Genomic DNA, 21212 nt, shown 5'->3' with positions numbered 1-21212 from the left:
AATTGAATGACGTAATTGCGATTCCATTACAATAAAAACAATATGACTAATCCAAACATGGTAATAAGTATCGATTGCCCATTACAACGTTTATCACAGCGTACCAAAAATTACTCTTGGCTGTAAGGGTAAAATTGTTTACACTTTATCCCTTGAATCTATGTTAAGAAGAAATGATAAGAGCCAAGGAAAACATAAACAAAAGGAGTAATTAAGGCAGTGATTAAGCTAATTAAGTATATATACAGATGATGAAAAAGGGGAAATTAAGAAGAATAATCAGTAGAGAGAATTATAGGTGAAAAAAGTGGCAATAATGGAGGAAATACAGATAAAGAGTGAAGGAATCAAAGTGGTATTCAAAAGAGTCGTTTCACTAAAGTAACCTGTAAGTGTTATTGTTCCATCTGCAATTACACGAGCTAAAGTTCCTGCTTCTGTTGATAATAATCCTCCATTGTATGTTCCACGAGATAGTCTTGAAGACATTACTCTAGACAAAAGTGATAAGTTCACACCTGCATTTCAGAGATTCAGAGACGGATTCAGGATTCATGACAGAGGTGTTTTGTAGAAAAATTGAAGTTCATAACACAACTTTTATGGCGTGTATTCAGCTTGATAGAGGCTCGATTGTGTTTGGCTCGATTTATAAACGAGTTGTGTTTGAGCACGGTGAGGCTAACTTCCATGACGTTTTCCGACTACTAGTGGGTAAGCCTAGGGATGTAAATGAGCTGAGCCGCTCAGGCTCAGGTATAAGTTCGACTGTGTTTGGTTGGATTTATAAACGAGCCGAGTTTGAGCAACGCGAAATTCTGCTCGAAATCTCGCGAGTAGGCTCGATTATAATGTTCATGAACATGCTTTACATTTAACTTTGATACCATGTTAAACAAATTCAAAGACAGCGAAGCATTCCTGTGCCGCGGTAGCAGGGTGGAACATCTATGTAAGAAGCAGCTTTAAAGACTTGCTATGGAGATAAGAATGATCTAAATTCCACGTAGAAAATAAAAAGAGAGTGAATAGGGTATTATTAGTAAGATGCGTTTTTAGTAAATGTAGATATTGTCTAATAACATGCAGATTTTATTCGTTTAGCCCAAATCCAACTTAATAGGTGTTATGACTATAAAACGTGTCTACATGTATTAGGAAACACACCTTACTAATATATCTAGTCACTTTCTCTCAAACTCATCTACATGGTATTGACCTGTTGTTGTTGTTATATATTTAGCACCTTAATAAACATTACTTAAAAAGAAGGATTAGTACATGAGGGCCCTCCTGTAGTTCTCCAAATTATCTGATCAGTAGTACAAAGATGGTTTTTGGTCACGCGTCATTGGCAACAAAACCGAAGCCAAAGGTCTTTGGGGTCGGTTTTTTTAATAAACCGACCCTAAAAAGCATTATTGGCATATCTTTGGCCTTTAAATTTTGAAAGATGTCTCATTAGCTCTTTAAATTTGCTTACAATAACCTATTGCCTCCCTAAACTTGCTTAAAATGACCTATTGACCTTCTGAAGTGGTTATGGTGATCTATACTAGATCTATGAACTTGGTTAAAGTGATACACGTTTTAACTTGTCCAAATCTCTCATTGTTTTAACTTGTCTAAATCTCTCATTGTTCTACCACGTGGACTTAAGGGGCTAATGAGGCATTTCAAGCAAGTTTAAAGCTAATGAGACATCTCCAAAATTCCCAGGGCAATCGAATAATCTAGACAAGCACACAGTGCCCCTCATATATCAAGCCTAAAAAGAAGGCTTAATGATACATTTGTTGCCCCCATGTACTTAGCCCAAAACTTCAACTGTCCTTTAAACCTTCAAGAGTTTCAAATGATCCCTATTTTTGTCCAATTACATCCAATGACCCTTTTTTTTATCCAGTTGCATTTATTAACCCACCACTCTTGTCCACTTGCATTCAATAACCCCAAAACTTCAACTTCACCTAGTGACGAATACAAGATTGATCGGTTGGGGGGCCGATTTTACACGAGACCGTCTAATTTTTTTTACTTTTTTTTTTTGCTAAATCGAACTTGTTCAAATTTTTTCCGTGTATATACATGTTATAATCTGAGTGGTCAATAGCCAATTTTTAAGTACCAATGTAAAATTTCTCAAAATTGAGCTACATTGTAAGATTCTTAACATGTAAAAAAATTGTGTCTAATAGAAAAAATCAGATTTAGGGATGACCTAATAAGCCAAAAAAAAAATTAGAAATTTGGATTTAACAAAAGCCAAACAGGCCAAAAAATTTAAAATTTTGGATTTAAGGAGGGCTAACAAGCCAAAAGAATTAGAATTTTGGATTTAGAGAAGGTCTAACAGGACTTGGGCCAATTTTTGGAGTGCTAATTCAGCACCCTATCAAAATTTCTTGGAGACAGAGAACCGGAACCACCACAGCCTCAAATTTTGTGGAAATACGGTGGCCAAAACTACCCCTAGTTATAGGGGTTCCGGCGGCCGAAGGGGCCGGACTCCTGTATCCGCTCCTGACTGCACAATAAACTTTCAAAAGATCCTAATTATTTGTCATTTGACATTTTCTTTTGAGACGTGGCGGAAAGTGTCTCTTATTTTCTGCATTTAACAAATTCTATTGAAAAATAGGAGGTTATTGAATGCAACATAAAAATAGAGGATTATTTGAAACTTTTGAAAGTTTATGTCACGGTTGAAGTTTTGGGACAGTTGAAGTTTTTGAGGCAACCGATATATTTGGATGTATTAGACTTGTTTCCTGCATATTTCAGGAGAAAATTACCTTCAAGAACTTCAGCTGAAACGAAAGTGATGAGTGCTGAGCCAACATACTGAGGCACAGAATAAGGGACTAATATGTTGAAGCTTAGCAGTATTCCTACGCATACCATTATTTCAGATGCCAATAGAACTTGCCTGCAAACAAATCATAACATAAAATCAAAGTGCGGTAAGAAAACGGGTTAACTGCATCGTTAATTTCATAGTTGTCTCAAAATGGTCACTCAACATCAATTTGTCTCGATAAAATCATTCAACTATGAATTTTGTCTAAATAAAGTCACTCCAGCGACTTCAAGAGCAAAAAGGAACCGGAAATATAAGCAAGTTGACTACTGCTGCGTGGAAGCCGTTATATTTCCGATGTTTTTTTTACTCTCGAAGTCGTCAAAGTGATTTTATTGAGACAACCATGAAAATTTAGTGCATTTAACCCAAGTGTTGGAGGTGAAGATAACAGCTGAGTTTGGACGTGTTAAATGCATCGTTTGTCACTCAACTTTCATGGTTGTTTCACAATGATCACTCAACTTCAATTTGTCTTAATAAAATCATTCAACTTTTAATTTTGCCTCAATAAAATAACTCTGGCGACTTCAACGACAAAAGGACACTAGAAAAGTGACGGAGCTACTACGTCAGAAGTAGTCAACTTTCACCACTGACCGATATGACACTCGACTGCCACCTAGATGACATGTGACTGCTACTTATCTGACCCAAACGACACGTGTGTGTTAGGTGGAAGCCACATGTCGTTTCAGTCATCTAGGTGGCAGCCACATGTTTCGCGCCACATGTTTCGAACAACAGTGAAAGTTGACTTGTGCTGACATGGAAGCCACATCATATTCAAAACTGGCGGGTCTTTTGAGACAAAATTGAAGTTGGGTGACCATTTTGAGACAACCATGGATGAGACAAAATTGAATTTGAGTGACTATTTTGAGACAACCATGGAAGTTCAGTAACCCTGTATTCCGAGTTTAATTTACCTCTCTTCAAAAATGTTGGTGATGTAATTTCCTATAATGACATTTACAGGAAGCACAGTGAGGCCAAGACATGCAAGAAAAATTGCAACACTTGATGTTGACCAGATGAAGTAATATTCAGTGATAATGCTTGATTCCGCAAGTAAAATCTCCATTGCATATTTCAGCATGAAATAGATGAACAGCTGCACCTGCAGGTAGTAATTCAAGTTCAACAATGTTTCACGGTTTCGATAAAGAATCAAAATCACACCCTAATATGTGATGCGGTTGAAGAGCTAACTTGCAAGTTTATGAAATGGTATTGCTATTTACCGCCCCCATATTACTTATCCCGCCTACCCATAGGCCAAGTGGGAGATTCTCCTACCTGTCCATAGGCTAGACGGAAGATTCGTTTAGGCATAAAATTTTTTATGAAAAAACGTCAATTTTTTGTGACGAAAAATGCAAAATCGTCCAATTTTTTGCGACGAAAAATGCAAAATCGTCCAATTTTTTGCGACGAAAAATGCAAAATCGTCATAAAAATATGCATTGTTTTCATGATTTCGTTGATAAAAAATGTAAATTTTAATGTTTTTGACTTGTAATCATCCATTTCCTGGGTTCTCGGGTTGTCACGCATCAATTATTTTCATAATTTCAATTATTATTGTTCGAGTTTGTGACTTTGGAAAGAGAATTTTCAGTTTTTGATCAAAATTATGAGAAGGGCAAAAAAGTCCAAATGGGGGCGGTATTTAGCAATCCACTTGTGAAAAGATTTGATGTAATGGCAATTTTGTAATTTCTACCAAGTTTGAGGTTTCGGTTTTTGACGTTTTCGGATCCTATTTTCATTGGAAACGGGCTAAGGATAAAAAGCTTTGCTAATGGACTACCTGCTTTTTTGGTCAAATTCCACTGTTTAGGCTTTCAAAAGCGCAATTTACTGTTTTGGCGTTATTTGATACAATGGTAATTTCGTAATTTCTAACAAGATTGGGGTTTCGGTTTTTGATGTTTTCGGACTCTATTTTCATTGGAAACAGGCCTAGGATCAAATTTCATCAACTTTGCTCATGAACTATGTGCTTTTTTGGGTCAAATTCAATCGTTTAGATCTTCAAAAGCGCAATTTACTGTTTTGGCGTTATTTTTGTATTTTCCCTTTTATGCCTTTCGTTTTCCGTTTAGGATTATGTTCTAGAATTCTACTATTTAAGATATTATTTTGTTCTAGAATTCTACTATTTAAGATATTATTTTGGTTGTAAGGAGCAGCTTGGATATTTTTTAATAGAACGTTGTTTTATTTTCCAAAGTTCAATGAATTTTGAAGGTTATTGAAAGGCAGTGCGTGATTCAATTATTAGTAACGAACTCTTTTGATTCCGTTGCATCAATATTGATGTGATATCTTCTTTTTTCTGCATTTACTTATCTGCAGGTTAATTACATCCATAGTCCCTCAACTTTGGCCTTAGCTTTACTTTCTTTATGGTCTATAAACTTAAAAAACGGACGTAAAAGTCCATGAACTTTGCCTTCTACTACTATAAAAATATCTGATGAAAGTAAATGACCTCGAAATGACTGTTGACAACATCAAAACGGGAAAAAAAAAATCCAAGAATTAAAGTCGTTTATAACCATATTTCTCATGAAACCCTGTTTTTTTTAGGGTAATTAATTTATTAGTCCCTATATTTTGATAAAACACACTGTTTAGTCCCTGTATTTTCAAAAACACATGGTAAGGTCCCTAACCTTTTTCTCAGTGAACTGTTTAGTCCTTCCATCTGGTTGTTAGATTTTTTACCGTTTATGACTTCGGAAATGACGAAATTACCCTTTACTATTTACCTTCAAACTTCAGAAGAGGAAATCCAATTTAGAATAAGAAGCTATTTGTATGGAAAACAAGAAAAAGAACAGACTCAATGCTTACGAATTTGAACGATTAAGAAGAAAATCAAGAAGAAGAACATTCAAAGTTGATTTCAGATGTATTAGAGTTTAAAGGAAAGGAAAATAAAGGAAAAGAAGAACGCAAATCCAAATTGACTAACAGAATCTTCATGAGAGTCTAATGGTAGGGACTAAACAATTCACCGAGAAAAACGTTAGGGACTAAACAGTTCACTGAGAAAAACGTTAGGGACTTTACCGTGTGTTTTTGAAAATATAGGGACTAAACAGTGTGTTTTGTCAAAATATAGGGACTAATAAATTAATTACCCTTTTTTTTATTTTCCAAAACCACCATTTTTGGAGCTTATAAAAAATTCAAGAATCAAAGTTGCTTACACTATCATTCTCATCAGCTCTATAACTTCTATTAGAGTAAAGGTTAATGGGGCTTTTATGTTCGCTTTTGAAGTTTAGGGGCTATAAAGAAAGTAAGAAAAAAATTGAGGGGTCATAGGTGTAGTTTACCCATTTATCTGCTCATATGTATCCTTTGATAAACACTACTGAAAATAAACAAATTCAATACAAAAGTGATTCTTATTCCGTGACCTCCAAAGGAAGAAAGAATTAGAAAACTTATAATTACCGACGGAATACGTCGCTAAATGTTATATTCAGAATTTGTAGGGAATGTTGGTAGAGTCGAGTGGAAATAGCTGTCGCTGATACTTAGTCCCAAAAAAATCTATAATTTTGAACACATTTTCGTCAATTGAGCCGGAGTGTTTTGTTCTGTCTCCGCAACTGTTTTTAACTGAAGCATAGGGTGGGAATTGGGACCAATTTTCTCTCTAACAAATGCACATATTAGCCATTAAGTGCAGAACTATGTTGCACGAACAGGGAAGTTATTTTTAAGAAAATATAGCTAGGAAATGGTAACGGAAACGGAAAAGAAACGAAATATAACTAGGAAATGGTAATGGAAACAGAAACAGACACGAAACATGGAAATGCTAAAAACAAGGCAACTAGGAAATAATAAGTCCATACAGATCAATTAATACCTTCACTGACGGTGTAAGCAGTCGATATGCTGACATAATTGAACTGACAGGTTCATGACTTTTTTCAGAATCTTCATCCCAATCCTCGACTTCTCGCTCGGAATCTTTTTGATGCTCAGCTTCTTGTTTTAATAGTAACGGCTGAGTAAAACCACTCTCGGTAGAGCATTCTACAAGAGATTTCACATGAAAAACGGCATAAGTTACTGAAATTTGGAGAATAAACAAAGAATAATAAAGGAGTAAAAATAGATTGTTTTCTGATTAGTCTATTTTTCTCAACTTGACTCAATTACTATGCAAATATTCATAGTCTAAAATGAGTCTTCACTAAAACACATGACTCTTTAGTGAACAATATAACTCTTCATTAAACAACACATTCACTATAATTCTGACCAAGTTGATTTAATGGGATAAAGATCAAATTTAACTCTAACGTTTTAAAGGAAATACAGATTTAGCCTTAACGTCCGAAATTGTGCAAATTTAACCCGAGATCAATTTTAGCTCTATGTTATAAAAAAATAGAAAAAACAGGTTAGACTATTATTTAACTGTCACTTCAGACCTTCCAATTATGTCTAAGATATTTAGTGTATTGCTAACAAAATTATAAAAATTCTGTTGCAAATTATTAAATCTGTTGCATATAAGTTAATCACAAAATTTTTTCTCAAACTGTCTAAAATATTTAGGTCCTGTTTGGTTATTAGGTCCAAAAAGCTAATTTTGAAAAAGCTAATTTTAGTAGTTTTTTCAATTAGCTTATTGCTCCATCTCTTTTAAAGGACATTTTTACCCCTATTTGCTACCCTCCAACCCTAAATAAAGACTTTACCATGTTTTTTTTGTCATTTTACACAAACAACTATTAACAATCAGCTAAGTTTTACCAAACAAATTTACACAATCAGCTAGTTAAATCAGCTAACCAAAAAGGTAATTAGCTAGCTAATGTAATCAGCGATCAGCTAACAACTATTTGCCAAACAGGACCTCAACTATTTGCCAAACAGGACCTTAATGTGTTATTAATATAGTTACAAATAACCAACCAGCGATCAGCTAACAACTATTTGCCAAACAAGACCTTAATGTGTTATTAATATGGTTACAAATAACCAACCAACAATATACAGAAATGCTTCAATTTATAGACAAATTTGTTTGGAATGTCCGATGTGACAGTTAAATAACAGTCAACCAATCTTTTCAAATTTTCGTTAGTGCATGCTAAAATTGATAATAAGAAAAAAAGTTAGATCATGTTGACAAACCAGAATTTACTCGTTGTGGCACGATTGCTTGAATCTTAAGAGCAGGTTCTCGAAAAGAAATCCATAGCCATATCAGGTAGAGAAGCCAGGACAAGGCCATAAACCAGCCAGGCAAAGTGTCTTGATTAAATGTGAGGTTGTAAATCTTAAAATTTGTTTGAAATAAGCAAGCAAGAGCTGGACCGCAAGCCATTCCAAGTGCGCTTGCACTCACAAAACCTGCAGAAGCCTGCATTCGTAGTTTGAGCGGTACACAATCGCTGATATATCGCCTGTTCACAGCCCTTGCAGATCCCAATCTGATATATTGATTGATAATGTGAGAAAATGCATGAAATTCACATTTTCTCATTTCATGACACAAGTAATGAACAAGAGATTTTGATACATTTTGTGGTAAAAATCCTTTGTGTTTCTTTTGAAATATTTGGATTTTTACTCGGAATAATGCTCCTCACATAGCCCGATTAAACATTATTGGCTTAATACATCAGTTGTCCTTTGAACTTATCCAAAAAGCTTGATTAACTCCCTAAACTTACATAGTGTCTGTCTCATTAGCCCCCTAAATGTGCTTAAAGTGTCATGATTAAGTCCCTAAATCTATAAGAATGCCATAAAAGTGTAAAAAATAGAAAGTTAATTTATTTTAAAGATTTAGAATCACGAATTCGGCCTTTATTTAAATTGTTTTACATGTATATCACAAGTTCAAGGGGCAAATGAATCACTGTTAGCAAGTTCAGGGGGCCAATAGGTCACTTTAAACAATTGCAGGTGCAAAAAATATGTTATTTTAAGCAAGTTTAGGGGGGTAATCAAGCTTTTGGGACAAGTTCAGGGGCTCTTGATGTATTAAGCCAAAATTGTTTCTCAGATAGTGTTTAGTTAACTAGACTGAAGTCGGACGAAGTTCGTCCCACTTTAAAACCGTAAAGACGTGGGAGGAAGTTTGTCCGACTTCTTTACAAAGTATGTAACCCAAGATTACGTTTCCTAAGAGAGAAATCAGATGAACTTCATCTGACTTCAACTTGCAAGGAAGTCAGATGAAGTTCAAACGACTTCCTTGTTGATTATAAAGTTGGTATAAACATGGAGAAAAGCAGACAAAGTCTTTGGATAGTTATAATTTATTTGGTTGGTTAGGAAATCAGATGAACTTCATCCAACTTCTTTGCAACTAGAAGTCGGATCTGACTTCTTTGTTGGTAAGCCTAACCAGGCTCAAAATCTTGAGTGACACTTTCTGTAAAGAAGTCGGATGAATTCCATCTGACTTCACCCTAGTTAACCCAGTACTATTCGGAGAATAATTTCTAACCGGGATATATATATCTTTTGTCACTACACGACCAATAATTCAATTCATCTAAATACAAGTCTTGTGCTGATATAACCAGCAGATGCACTCCCTCGCCTCTCAAACAAGCACGTTTTGGACAAAACAAATACCCCAACTCTGGAAATACTTTCAGAAGAAACACAAAATGGAAAATAGTTTGAATTTTTTACCGCAATCGTGTCAATACCATATCCTCAATCAACAATTACTCACCCGCAGCACAGCCGACCAATGAGGAGGACCGAGATTGAATTCAGATCATAGGCCAGAGCATACAAGGTGTTCCCAAGCAAAAGAACAATGCTGCTAAACAAAAGAGGTCTGCAATATGATCTATTTGACCAGGCACTAAAATATACAGAAGAGAACACTTGTGCAATAGCCATGGATCCAATGACGACGCCGCAAACAGTTGCTGCAGCTCCGAGACTGAGCGAGTAATTGTCTGCTGTTGGGACAATAATATATGTGTTCACCATATAAAGAAATGTATTTACCAAGTTCAATAGAAGTGACATAAAATGATAATTCTGCTCCATAGAACAACTCTCCGCGGATGGAGATGGAGATGGATATTCCTCTTGTATTATGAAAGCATGCTTTCCTAAGTACTCGAGGAAATTTGTCGAGTTTGATAACTTGTTTACAGCTGCATTAATCGAATCAACTACCGGATCCTGCATAAAATTTCACATATGATGTCATTTGATATACTGATGCGGTTGAAGAGCTAGCTTGCAAGTTCGATATAATGGCAGTTTCGTAATTTCTGTCAAGTTTCAGGTTTTGGACCCTATTTTCATTGGAAACGGGCCAGGAATCAAAAGTCATCAGCTTTGCTCATGAACTACGTGCCTTTTTGGTCAAATTCTATGGTTTAGGCCTTCAAAAACGAAATTTACTGTTTTCCCGTTTAGGATTCTGTTCTAGGGTTATGGTTGTAAACAGAAGCTTTGATATTTTCTTAATAGAACTATTTTATATTGCCCAAAGTCCTATGAATTTTGAAGGTTATTGATAGGCAATCGCGCATGATTCAACTATTAGTAACGAAATTTTTGATTCTGTTGCGTTACATACTCTACAAATAGTGACGGAGCATGAAAATAACACTGTTTATATGTTACAAATTACGGAAATTTTTCGACTAAGAATCAGTGTTAGATATTTCCATCCAGATTCCGTCCCTGATGCCAAATCCATTCTGAATAGAAATTAGCGTCGGAACTTATACATTTCTGTCGGTAATTCTAATTTTTTATTTATTTCTCCATGGATTCCGATTATCAATGGACCCTCAGTGACCCCTGTCCTTCCGCAGTCCGTCCCAGTCTACAAATAACTTAGATGCAGCATAGAGTTTCAAAACTAATTTTTATGATTTTGTTGAGTTTGATTTACTGCTGCATTAATTGAATCAATAACCGGATCCTGCATAATTTCCCATATGATGTCATTTGATATACTCTACTAACAGTGGCGAAGCAAGAACAAAATACTGGGGTTAATTGATTAAAATATGTTAAAAATTGCGGACTTTTTTCAGACTAAGCATCACTGACGGATATATCTGTCGGATTCCAATACTGATGCCAAATCAATTACTGATGAAAATTATACAATTTGTATGGAAATAATTGCCGGTAATTCTAAAATTATTTTTATTTCTACCCTGAATTGGGGGCCAAATAGACCCACCATGACCCCTGTCCCTCCACCCTATCTACAAATAACAATATGGATGTAGCATAGAGTTTCAAAACTAATAGATCATTTGCTCCCTGAACTTGTCCAAAAACCCTTGCATTTTCAAAGTGTTCAGATAGCTCCCTCAACTTGCTCAAAATGTAGTTAATTAAACACTCGGTTGCAAAGAAGTAAACTTCATGCGGAAAGTGTGTTGCCTGCGTCTTGGAAAAGTCAAACAAAAGGTCGGAGTATGAGGTTCTAATATCAGAGAGTACATGATCTACACTTGAGTAAGTTAGAACTTCCTTTTCAATATGTTTTAATCTATTACGTGAATTATGTAATAATATTCCAAGATGTGTGCAACACACCTTCCATATGTAGCTTACTTTTTGACAACCTGAGTGATTAATTGACTATATTTTAAGCAAGTTGAAGACTATCAGAACATTTTAAGCAAGTGGAGGGACTACCGGGACTTCAGGGGCCAATCAAGTTTTTTGGACAAATTCAGGTGGTAAATGATGTATACAACCTAATTCTTATAAACAAAACTCTTGTGGTTTTTCTATGGATATTGAGTAATGACACGAGGGCGAGTCTTGGCGCAACGGTAAAACGTTGTTGTCGTGTGACCAGAGGTCACGGGTTCGAGTCTTAGGAGCGGCCTCTTGCCAATTAAATTGGCAAGGGAAGGCTTGCCCCCAATACACCCTTGTGGTGGGACCCCTTCCCGGACCCTCGCTCAGCGGGGACGCGTAATGCGACCGGGCCGCCCCTTTTTTTTTTTTATTGAGTAATGACACATTTGTGGTCAAATCCCTAAACCATTTCTCTTTTTTATGGTGGGTTTGAAACTATTTATGGTTTTGTGATGTTGTTAGTTCACTCTGCCAGTCATAAGGGAGTGCCATAATCTTGTCAAACATTCAAAGCAGTTCGCCTATCTGACAAGAAAACTGCTTTTATGACAGTCCGCTTGTGTGACAGTCAGACGGATGGCAAAAATTCCTCAGAGAGTAGGAGAATCTCGCCGTCAGGCACCGCCCTCCTGTCTCATAGGCGGACTGTTAGAGAAAGCAGTCCACCTTTCAGACAAGCAGACTGTTTTGAATGTGTGAAAAAAATCTTTCAAATGCCATTATGATTGGCTAAGTGAACTAAAATAACCACAAAGCCGGAAATAGTTTCAAATCCACCATTAATAGAGAAATAGTTTAGGTATTGACCACAAAATGCGTCAAATTTACCCGTCTTTCTATATACGAAAAGCAATCAAATTATGCTCTATGCAACAGTAAATGTGAAAAATGAATAAGGAACAGAAGAGAGCAATACTATTTTTTATGAATTTCAAAAGATACGAGGAAAAACCGGGTATGATAATGCAGGCTGATCATATATTGATATGTAATTTCCTTCTTGGTTTTGAAGATCCGCAAGGTTGCGAGATATGGCTCCAACAACAGCCTCAATACCCTGCAGATCAACTAATTAATTCCTCTACAGCCACTCAAGCAACAGAAAACTGAAAGTCTATATTGCACGGACACTTCTAGTTAGTAGCTTTTCTGCGTTTCGTGTCCCTGTCGGTGTCCATTTTCGTTTATAGGCTATTTTACGAAGGTTATGTTTTAGAAGTTTCCTGTGCAGTTTCCGTGTCCGTGCAACATAGCTGAAAGTAAATAACATGACAAGCATCAAAGCAATGAAGAACATTTGCAATTCAAGGCTATTACCACATGCTTGAACACCTGCCGAAGCTGCGAATAAGGATGGTTAGCGCGGGTTTTGACATAGTAATCAGCGAATCTAGAGCCAAAACGCTTGTCAAACTTCTTCAGAATCTTTCGCAAACCAGTAGCATTTATGTCAACAAAGAAAAGAAGATCCAAGAGATCCTGTCCGACTGCTTTATACGCTTCTCGTAGTTCAGATATTGTATATCCATCTGATCGCTGCGAAACAACATCATGCTGTTCTCCAAGATTCAATAGTCTGCTTGCTAATCGTCCTTGTTGTTGTATCAGAAAGCAGACAATCCTTTCAATCTGAAATTTGTAGAAAAGGTATGTAAGCTTGTGTTATGATAAGTTGTTCTATGGTGTCGGAGCCAGAACAAAGTACTCGGGGTTAATGGACAAAAATGTGTTAAAAACTACAGATTTGCTATTTCTGTTACAGATTCCGTCATTAAGACCAAATCCATTAAAAATACTGAATGGACTGGTGTTGGATATTTCGGATGGGTCATCCTTGATGATACCCAACTTTTCATTATTTATAAAAGTAAATACGTTCTTGTCCTTCTTGTTCCGTAAAACAAGTAACAGTAAACTCCTTCTCTCAACTCTAGGATTTCTTATTCGTGTTTGCAAATCAGAGTTTTACTTGGGAATTCTACAATGCTGTGAAAACCTTTACATAGTTCGTCAATTTATCCTTGATGTGATTATGTAATTTGATTCATATTAATGATCTTGGGCTTGATTGAATGTGTTTTAATCATTGTTAAACCAACACGGGGAAGTTTTACATTTAGCGAGGCAAATTTCTTCCAGTAATTATAATTTTTCTCTGGCCTAATACACTCCCGGCCCTCAAGTTGTTCAAAAACTGCAATTGACCCCTGGACTTAAAAATGTTACAACTAACCCCCTCGACTTGTTTATTTGCAACAAATAAACCCTCAAATATGTTAATATTTGTGATTTTGAGAGTTCTTTTTGCCCTTTTATTAATGTATCAGAAGATTAATTAGATGTAGTACTTAGATACTTTGGACTTCTGCCGTAATATTATGTTAATGATTTTTTGGATTCAGGGGTTATTTGTCCCAAATAAGCCACTTGAGAGCTTATTTGTTCCAAATAAACAAATTGATAGTTTAGTTGTAACGTTTTCAAGTTCAGAGGTTCTATTGCAAATTGGGGACTCGGGATGTATTAGGCCTTTTTCTTTTTAAGTTCGGTGACCCCTATAAATCTGCCCCTGTGCATTTCAAGAAAGGTAAATTTTGATTCTTTTACAGCTTAAACAACCTGAGTGTCAAGCATTCTTGAGAAATCCATTAGAACATGGTGTTGATTTTCAGCTCCGACTTCGATTTGTCGTTTATATTCGTTCAGTTTCTTCTTCAGTAACTTGTAGTTAATATAGTATCTGAAAAGAAGCACAAGATTCAGATATTCACAAAATACTTTCTGAAATACAGCATTTGAAATTGCAGAAAACATACTCTCTCCATTCTTCAATTTGATTTTCTTTCAACTTCTTCCCAAACGCAACCATCTTTAAGATTAACTACAAATAAATCATCAGAAAAACATGAGAAATTATGACAAGAATCACTCTAACACTAGCATATGGTTAAATATATGTGTTAGGAATTAGATAGGTTATAGGAAACATGAAATTAGTCGCGCAATCACAAGAACAAGAGATTTTGACTATTTTTTACAACGGAGGAACACATAATTGATTAGTAATCAAGTTGGTATAACAGTAAGGAAATTTCATTCTTTTACCAAGTCTCCAACTCTCAATTCCCATAAGACCCGATTACATCAATAACTCACGCTGCAACAGACTGACCCAATACCATGTAGATATTGTCCGCTTTGGTCCAAATCCAACACCTTGGACCTCATGGCTTTAAAATGCGTCTACATGTAATGAATACATACCTTACTAATAAGCTCTAGCCACTTTCTCTCCATTTCTGATACGGGATTTCGGTTCATTCTTACCCTTATCACCATATCCCTTAGGGTCGCTCCTTGTTCAGACCTTCTACCTCGGTGCTACCCACTCCGGACCGGATCGTTACAGGCCCACAAAGTTTCCGCCTGGTTCGTCCCCGAACCACACATCTTACGTGGAGACCTTGACTTTGATACCAATTTTAACAGCCTATCCGTACCATGTAGATATTTTCCGTTTTGGCCCAAATCTAACACCTTGGGTCTCAGGGATTGTAACAGTCTGACGCAATCGTTTTGGTCCAAATCCAACACCTTAGGTAAAACTGCTAGCTAATCTACAGAAAGTTAGGAGGTATAAGATCTTTCTTTTTCTTTTTACTTAGAGAGATAAATTCTAAGCTTCTCACGGTTTTAAAACACGTTTACATGTATTGAATACTACTTTACTAATAAGCCCCAACCATGTGAGATTTTTTTCATTCATTATCCATCGTCATCTGTTAGGACTGCTCCTTGTCTAGTGCTTCTACCTCGACGCCACTTACTCCAGACCGGATGTTACAGACATACGGATATCTCAAGAGCGCAAACTAGGAAAACATTCTAGACAAACTCTAAAACTCTCAGCGCAAATAAATAGATATAGGCATAAAACTGCATACTTTTCATAGGATTTTCACTTAAAAGAAAAAGTCTAATTAGTAAAACATTCTCGACAAATTTAACAATATGCAAATTATCGTTAGTGATTGTGTCAAATAAAAAATTCTCTCTTAATCCACATCTTTTTGAAAGGAATCAGACTTCATAATTACTTATTTTATTTTCATGTTAGTCAATTAAGAAAGCAAGAGTAGAATCCTACTTCGGGTCCACCATAAAGTTCCCACTAAGAGATTGAGTCATTTTTAGTGTTTCAACTCAGTTTTGATTTCAGAAATCAAACAAGAAACACTTCAAAAGCAAAAACCCCTTAATCAAAATGCCCAAAGAAAACGAAATCAGAATCATATTGCATAAAAAAGAGAGGGAAAATACTCACACAGGACAACATTCAAACAGCTGATCTGCGGGTGAAATTAATCAAATGGTGCAGTGTTAATCAATCAGTCATATGGTGTTAATCAATCAGTAAACTGCTCTCCTCAATATAGTTAATTAAACAGCAAGAGGAAAACACAAAAACACACTTCCTCAACAATGACATCTCTTCATCCAATTTAATCATCAATTCTTAAAGCATGATTGAAGTTGCACATATGAGAATAACATCAATTGCGCATCAAAAGTCATCACATCAATTTCCATTGAAAACTTTAACCTGTAAAAGTTTCGACTAGAGATCAAGGTTGAAGTCAACAAATTACTCGAAAATATCCATCCTTGTGAACAAGGACAGAGATTGCATATCCTCGGAGTACAAACTCCAAAACTCTCAAATTCCATGGGACCTAATTAATTACACCAAAATACTCACACACACACATAACTTAAGCATGTCCTTGGAGTACAAACTCCAAAACTCTCAGAACACAAATAAATAGACGAAAAAGCCAGGATTCACTTAAAAGGAAAGTTTTCAATTCCGTATTCTAATTACGAAAACCAAACTATATAAGATTCTAGATATACTTTAACAAATCATGATTTAGTGAATGGCCTGTCACATCAAATGTTCATCCACATCTTTTTGAAAGGAATCAGGCTTCATAATTGCTTATTTTATTTTCATGTTACTCAATTAAGAAAGCAAGACTAGAATCCTACTGCTGGTCCACCATAAATTCCCACTGAGAGATGGAATTAATTTAAGCAGAGTCATTTTTAGTGTTCAACGCAGTTTTTATTCAGAAACCAAACAAGAACACTGCAAAAACAAAAAACCCCAAACAAAACGAAATCAGAATCATATTACATAAGAAAAAGAGAGAAAATACTTACACAGGACAACAATCAAACAGCTGATCTGCGGATGAAATTAATCAAATGCCGCAGTCTTAATAAGATTAAAACAACTGAGGAGAAGAAGAAGAGAGTGTAAAAATGGAAGAAAATGGAAATGGAAGAAGATATGGAATCTTTGGACTGTGTTTTGGGAATGTGTGTGAGCTTAAAGAAAAGCGCGAAATTTGTAATATAGTTAGCCATGAAAAACCGGTGTGCATGTCACGTGACATCCAACCTTTTATTCTTTTGCCACGTATCCATTTTACTTTTCCTATAAATTACTAATAAAATTAAATAAAACGTGGTCCTCCTCATTAGCTATAGTACTATGTGGGCACCAATTTTTTTTGCATTGAAATTCGTTTCATACTTTGTGGCATCCTTTTATCAAGGGAAGGGATGATGTGTAAAAACACGGGTTAAATACGTCATTGGTCACTGAATTTATATAGTTGTTTTAAAATTGTCACTTAATTTTAAGTTGTCTCCATAAAATCACTCAACTTTGAGTTTTGTCTCAATTAAATTATTTCGGCGATTTCAGTGATACAAAATGATCAGAATAATGACATGAGTGATACACCAGCATGAGTCAACTCACATATCTGATCGAAAAGACAAATGACATCCATTTATGAGCCACCTGACAGCCATATGTTGGTTAATTTTATGAAAAAAAAAACAAAAATTTAGTTTTTTTTCCATAGAAATAATCGACATGTGGCTGCTACATGTCGTTTCGGTTAGACATCTAAGTTAACTCATGCTCACGTATTAGCCATGACATCATTTCGATGCATTTTAATCATTCAAATCGTCAGAGTGACTTAATTGAAACAAAACTCAAAGTTGAGTGATTTTATTGAGACAAATTAAAGTTGAGTTGCCATTTTGAGACAAGCATATAAGTTCAGTGACCAACGGCACATTTAACCCGTAAAAACACCCGCAATGTTATTAGCCAAGAACAATTTTACCTTTAACGTCTAAAATGATGCAGTTTTATTATTGACATTGACCAGTGGTGAATACATGTTGGGGGCCGCTTTTACATGTGGTGTGTAAATTTTTCCTTTTTTACTAAATTGAACTTGTTCAATTTTTTTCGTATATACGTGTTATAATCTGAATGATCAAGAACCAATTTTTAAGTACCGATGTAAAACTTCTCAAAATTAAGCTACATTGTGTTTTAAATTCTTAACATGTAAAAAATTTGTGGCTAATAGAAAAAATCGGATTTAGAAATTTGGATTTAAGAAGATCCTAACAAGGCAAAAAAATAGAATTCTGGATTTAGAGAGGACCTACAAAATAGAATTTTGGATTTAGAGATGGACTAAAATGACCTGGACCAAATTTTGGGTGTTAATTCAGCACCTGATCTAAATTTCTTGAAGACATGAAGGTCGGAACCACCACAACCTCAATTTTGTGGAGATAGAGGGATCGAAACTACTCGTGGTCATGGTGGTCCCGGCGGCTGGGCCTCCTTTATCCACCCCTGACATTGACAGTTACGAATAATTTTATAAATTAGGTCAATTTCAAACATTATTATAAAACACCGATATTTTGTTCCTTATTCTAAAAAATATACATTCCATATTTTATGTGATTTAATAATCGAATTAGAGATTAATATTTTCAAATTCGACGAAATATTTGAATTTTTTATGCAACTCGTGCAAAATACAATATAATTTTATTATTATTTTTTTTATGTCTATTCATATGTTTGTGATCTGTTATTACTTAATGATAAAATGATGCACACGTGAAGAATACATGATAAGATCCATGATCAAGAAAAAAGTTTGATGAGTTATTTCTCAAATTGATTCAACTTGCTAGTATTAGGGGTAAATTTACTCTTTGCCCCTAACATTAGGGGTGAAATTGCACCAATTTAGACGTTAAGAGTAAACTTGCTCTTGACTGACAATGTTGAGGGTATTTTTGCACTTTATCCCTTTAAAAATCGGACCAAAAGTGGAATCGATTTGACAACCGAATCAGAGGTCAATGAATTTAACCAATTAATTCAAATTGATTGAACCGGATGACATCATATGTATATGGATAAGGTGCAAAAATATCAATTACATTGATAGCCAGGAGCAATTTTAATCCTAACGTTTAAAATTATGTAATTTTTCTCATAATGTTGTTAGCCACGAGCAAATTTACTTCAAATGTTGATAAGTTAGATCAATTAGAAACAGTTGCTTTTAACAGTAAGTACTTGCTACCTATCAACAACAACAAACAATTAATAGCTAACAACAACAATCAAACCAGACGGACCCTTAGCAGGTTACATTTTAGCATGTTATGGAAAAACAGAAGGTAGTATAGTAAAACTTTTATATAAGAATACACTTGGGACCGAGCTATTTATATAACAATTGAGAGGTTATTACTACTAAATAGAGTTTGGTAATAAAAGTTATTACCAAGTTGGGACCGAGTTTTTTTATAACAAAATAGAGGTTATTCCTATATAGAGTATTCCTATATAGAGGTTTTACTGTATATACAATTATTGTGGATTTTTATTTCCAATTTTAACAGGTTACATTTTTTTTTATATTTGATTTCTATTAAATTTAGATACGTGTCTATACATATATTTTTAAACAATTGAGATCTATGGTATTATAATTAAAATAAATTTTGGATTGGAGGCCGCTTAAATTGGAGGCCTTAGGCAATGTCTAGGTGAGTTCTCCCTGTAGTTTGTCAGAAATTAATATAAGATCTATGATTGAGCTTTAACTATCAGCTTGAGTTGTTGGTTTTGAGTCCTGACAATCTCATTAATTATGGAATTAAAAACATGTGGCAAGATGAAACTGTATTGTAAACAACCTTAATGTCCGTTATTTGGTTTCACTTTTCAGAGCTACTTTTTGTTTTTCAATTCTAAAAAGGAGATAAAAGATTGTCTGGCAAGAATTGGAAATCATTGCTTTTAGCAATAAAATCAACTAATATCTCATATATATAGCGATGACAAACGTTCAATATCTAACAACAATAGTCAAACAAAACGGACCCTTAAACTATCATAATATAGTCTATTCTAATACTATGCAGTTATTGTTTGTTTATCTAAATCAAAGTTGTAAAAATCGGACCGATATTAAACCGGTCTGCAGACCGGGTCAATACTTTAGTGATTCAATGTCATAAATATATTATATATATAAATTAATAAATATATATAATAAAATCGCATTTAATTAAACATAATATAAAAGTTCCAAATTCAAAAATAAATCTTTAGTTTAACACAACATAAATATCAACATTGAAATTAATTAATACAAATCATTCGTAATTTTTAGTATTTAACACAATATAAATATTAAAATTGAAGTTAATTAACACAATTTTTTTTCCTATTTTTAATTTAAGATTTAATTTTTAAAAATCAATTTACATTTTTTTTTAAATCTTTAAAAAACCGGGGTCAATACGATGTTGGTTCCCGATTTGACACCGGTTCAGTCTGGTTTAACATTATTAAACTATAGTACTTATAACCAGACCTAACTCACGATCGGTTTGCAATCCAATCCAATCGACCAGTCCAATACGATTTTTAAAAAGTTGATCTAAATATAATTTATTGAGTCTTACGTCTTAAAAGTATGCTCACATGCATTGGAAATACATTAATGTATTTCAATTACTTTCTCGCAATGTCTAATTTAGAATTCAGTTAATTTAAATCTCTATCATCATTCTTTACAACCGCTCCTTATTTAGATCTTCAAGCATGATAACACCTCTCGATACTCTAGGTTATGTTTGACAGATAGAGTTTCACATGTAGCTGATTTCATTAGTTGTTGGCTGATTACCTTTTGGTTTAGCTAATTTGACTAACGTCTTGTGTAAAATTGTTTGGTAAAACTTGGATGATTGCTAATAACTGTTTATGTAAAATGATAAATATGGACATTGATCTTTTATCGCTATTATTTACATCTTTAATAATTCATCTTTAAATGGTGAGTTGCTAATTGATAAATATAACTTTGTGTAAATGGATAAATATTTATGTTTATCAACAGGATTACAAACATTTTTTTTTTAATAATAAACCAATGTTTAAAATATCATATTCTTAATCACATTCTAAAAAGACTTCATATATACATGTTATAGCTTAGGTCATTAATAATATATAAAAATTACAGAAAAAATAGCGGTACCGATCTCTATTTAATTGAACAAAATGCTAATACTATACTTGAAAGAAAATTTAGTAAAAAAAAAACTATAAAATATTATTGAATTGATATATATTCGAATTAAATCCCACAAAAATATCTGAAAATGTCATTTTTTTTTGTAAACCCCAATTCAATTAATTTGAATTTATTCAAATTTCATAATAATAATAATATAATAATAAGAGATAAAGTGTAAAATACTCTCTAACGTTTACAGGCAGGAGTAATTCTACCATTAACATCTAAGATGA

The 21212-nt window shown here is 34.4% G+C and overlaps 1 protein-coding gene across 1 annotated transcript; it reads right to left on the bottom strand.

Annotated features, from left to right (window-relative positions):
* Window positions 1–205: 205 nt before the first annotated feature.
* LOC136220882 (SPX domain-containing membrane protein At4g22990-like) lies at window positions 206–16858 on the bottom strand. The gene is made up of 11 exons (XM_066008711.1): window positions 16712–16858; window positions 14305–14369; window positions 14108–14228; window positions 12806–13117; window positions 12441–12545; window positions 9591–10054; window positions 8033–8331; window positions 6753–6922; window positions 3790–3980; window positions 2796–2929; window positions 206–518 (listed from the first exon to the last, which is right to left on the bottom strand). The coding sequence occupies exons 2-11, from the start codon at window positions 14355–14357 to the stop codon at window positions 280–282; spliced, it is 2088 nt and encodes a 695-aa protein (XP_065864783.1). The 5' UTR covers window positions 14358–14369; window positions 16712–16858; the 3' UTR covers window positions 206–279.
* Window positions 16859–21212: the final 4354 nt, after the last annotated feature.

This window comes from Euphorbia lathyris, chromosome 2, assembly GCF_963576675.1.
Source record: "Euphorbia lathyris chromosome 2, ddEupLath1.1, whole genome shotgun sequence".
Lineage (NCBI taxonomy): Eukaryota > Viridiplantae > Streptophyta > Magnoliopsida > Malpighiales > Euphorbiaceae > Euphorbia > Euphorbia lathyris.
Note: the sequence above shows the minus strand (reverse complement) of the source record. Positions and strands in the feature narration are given on the sequence as shown.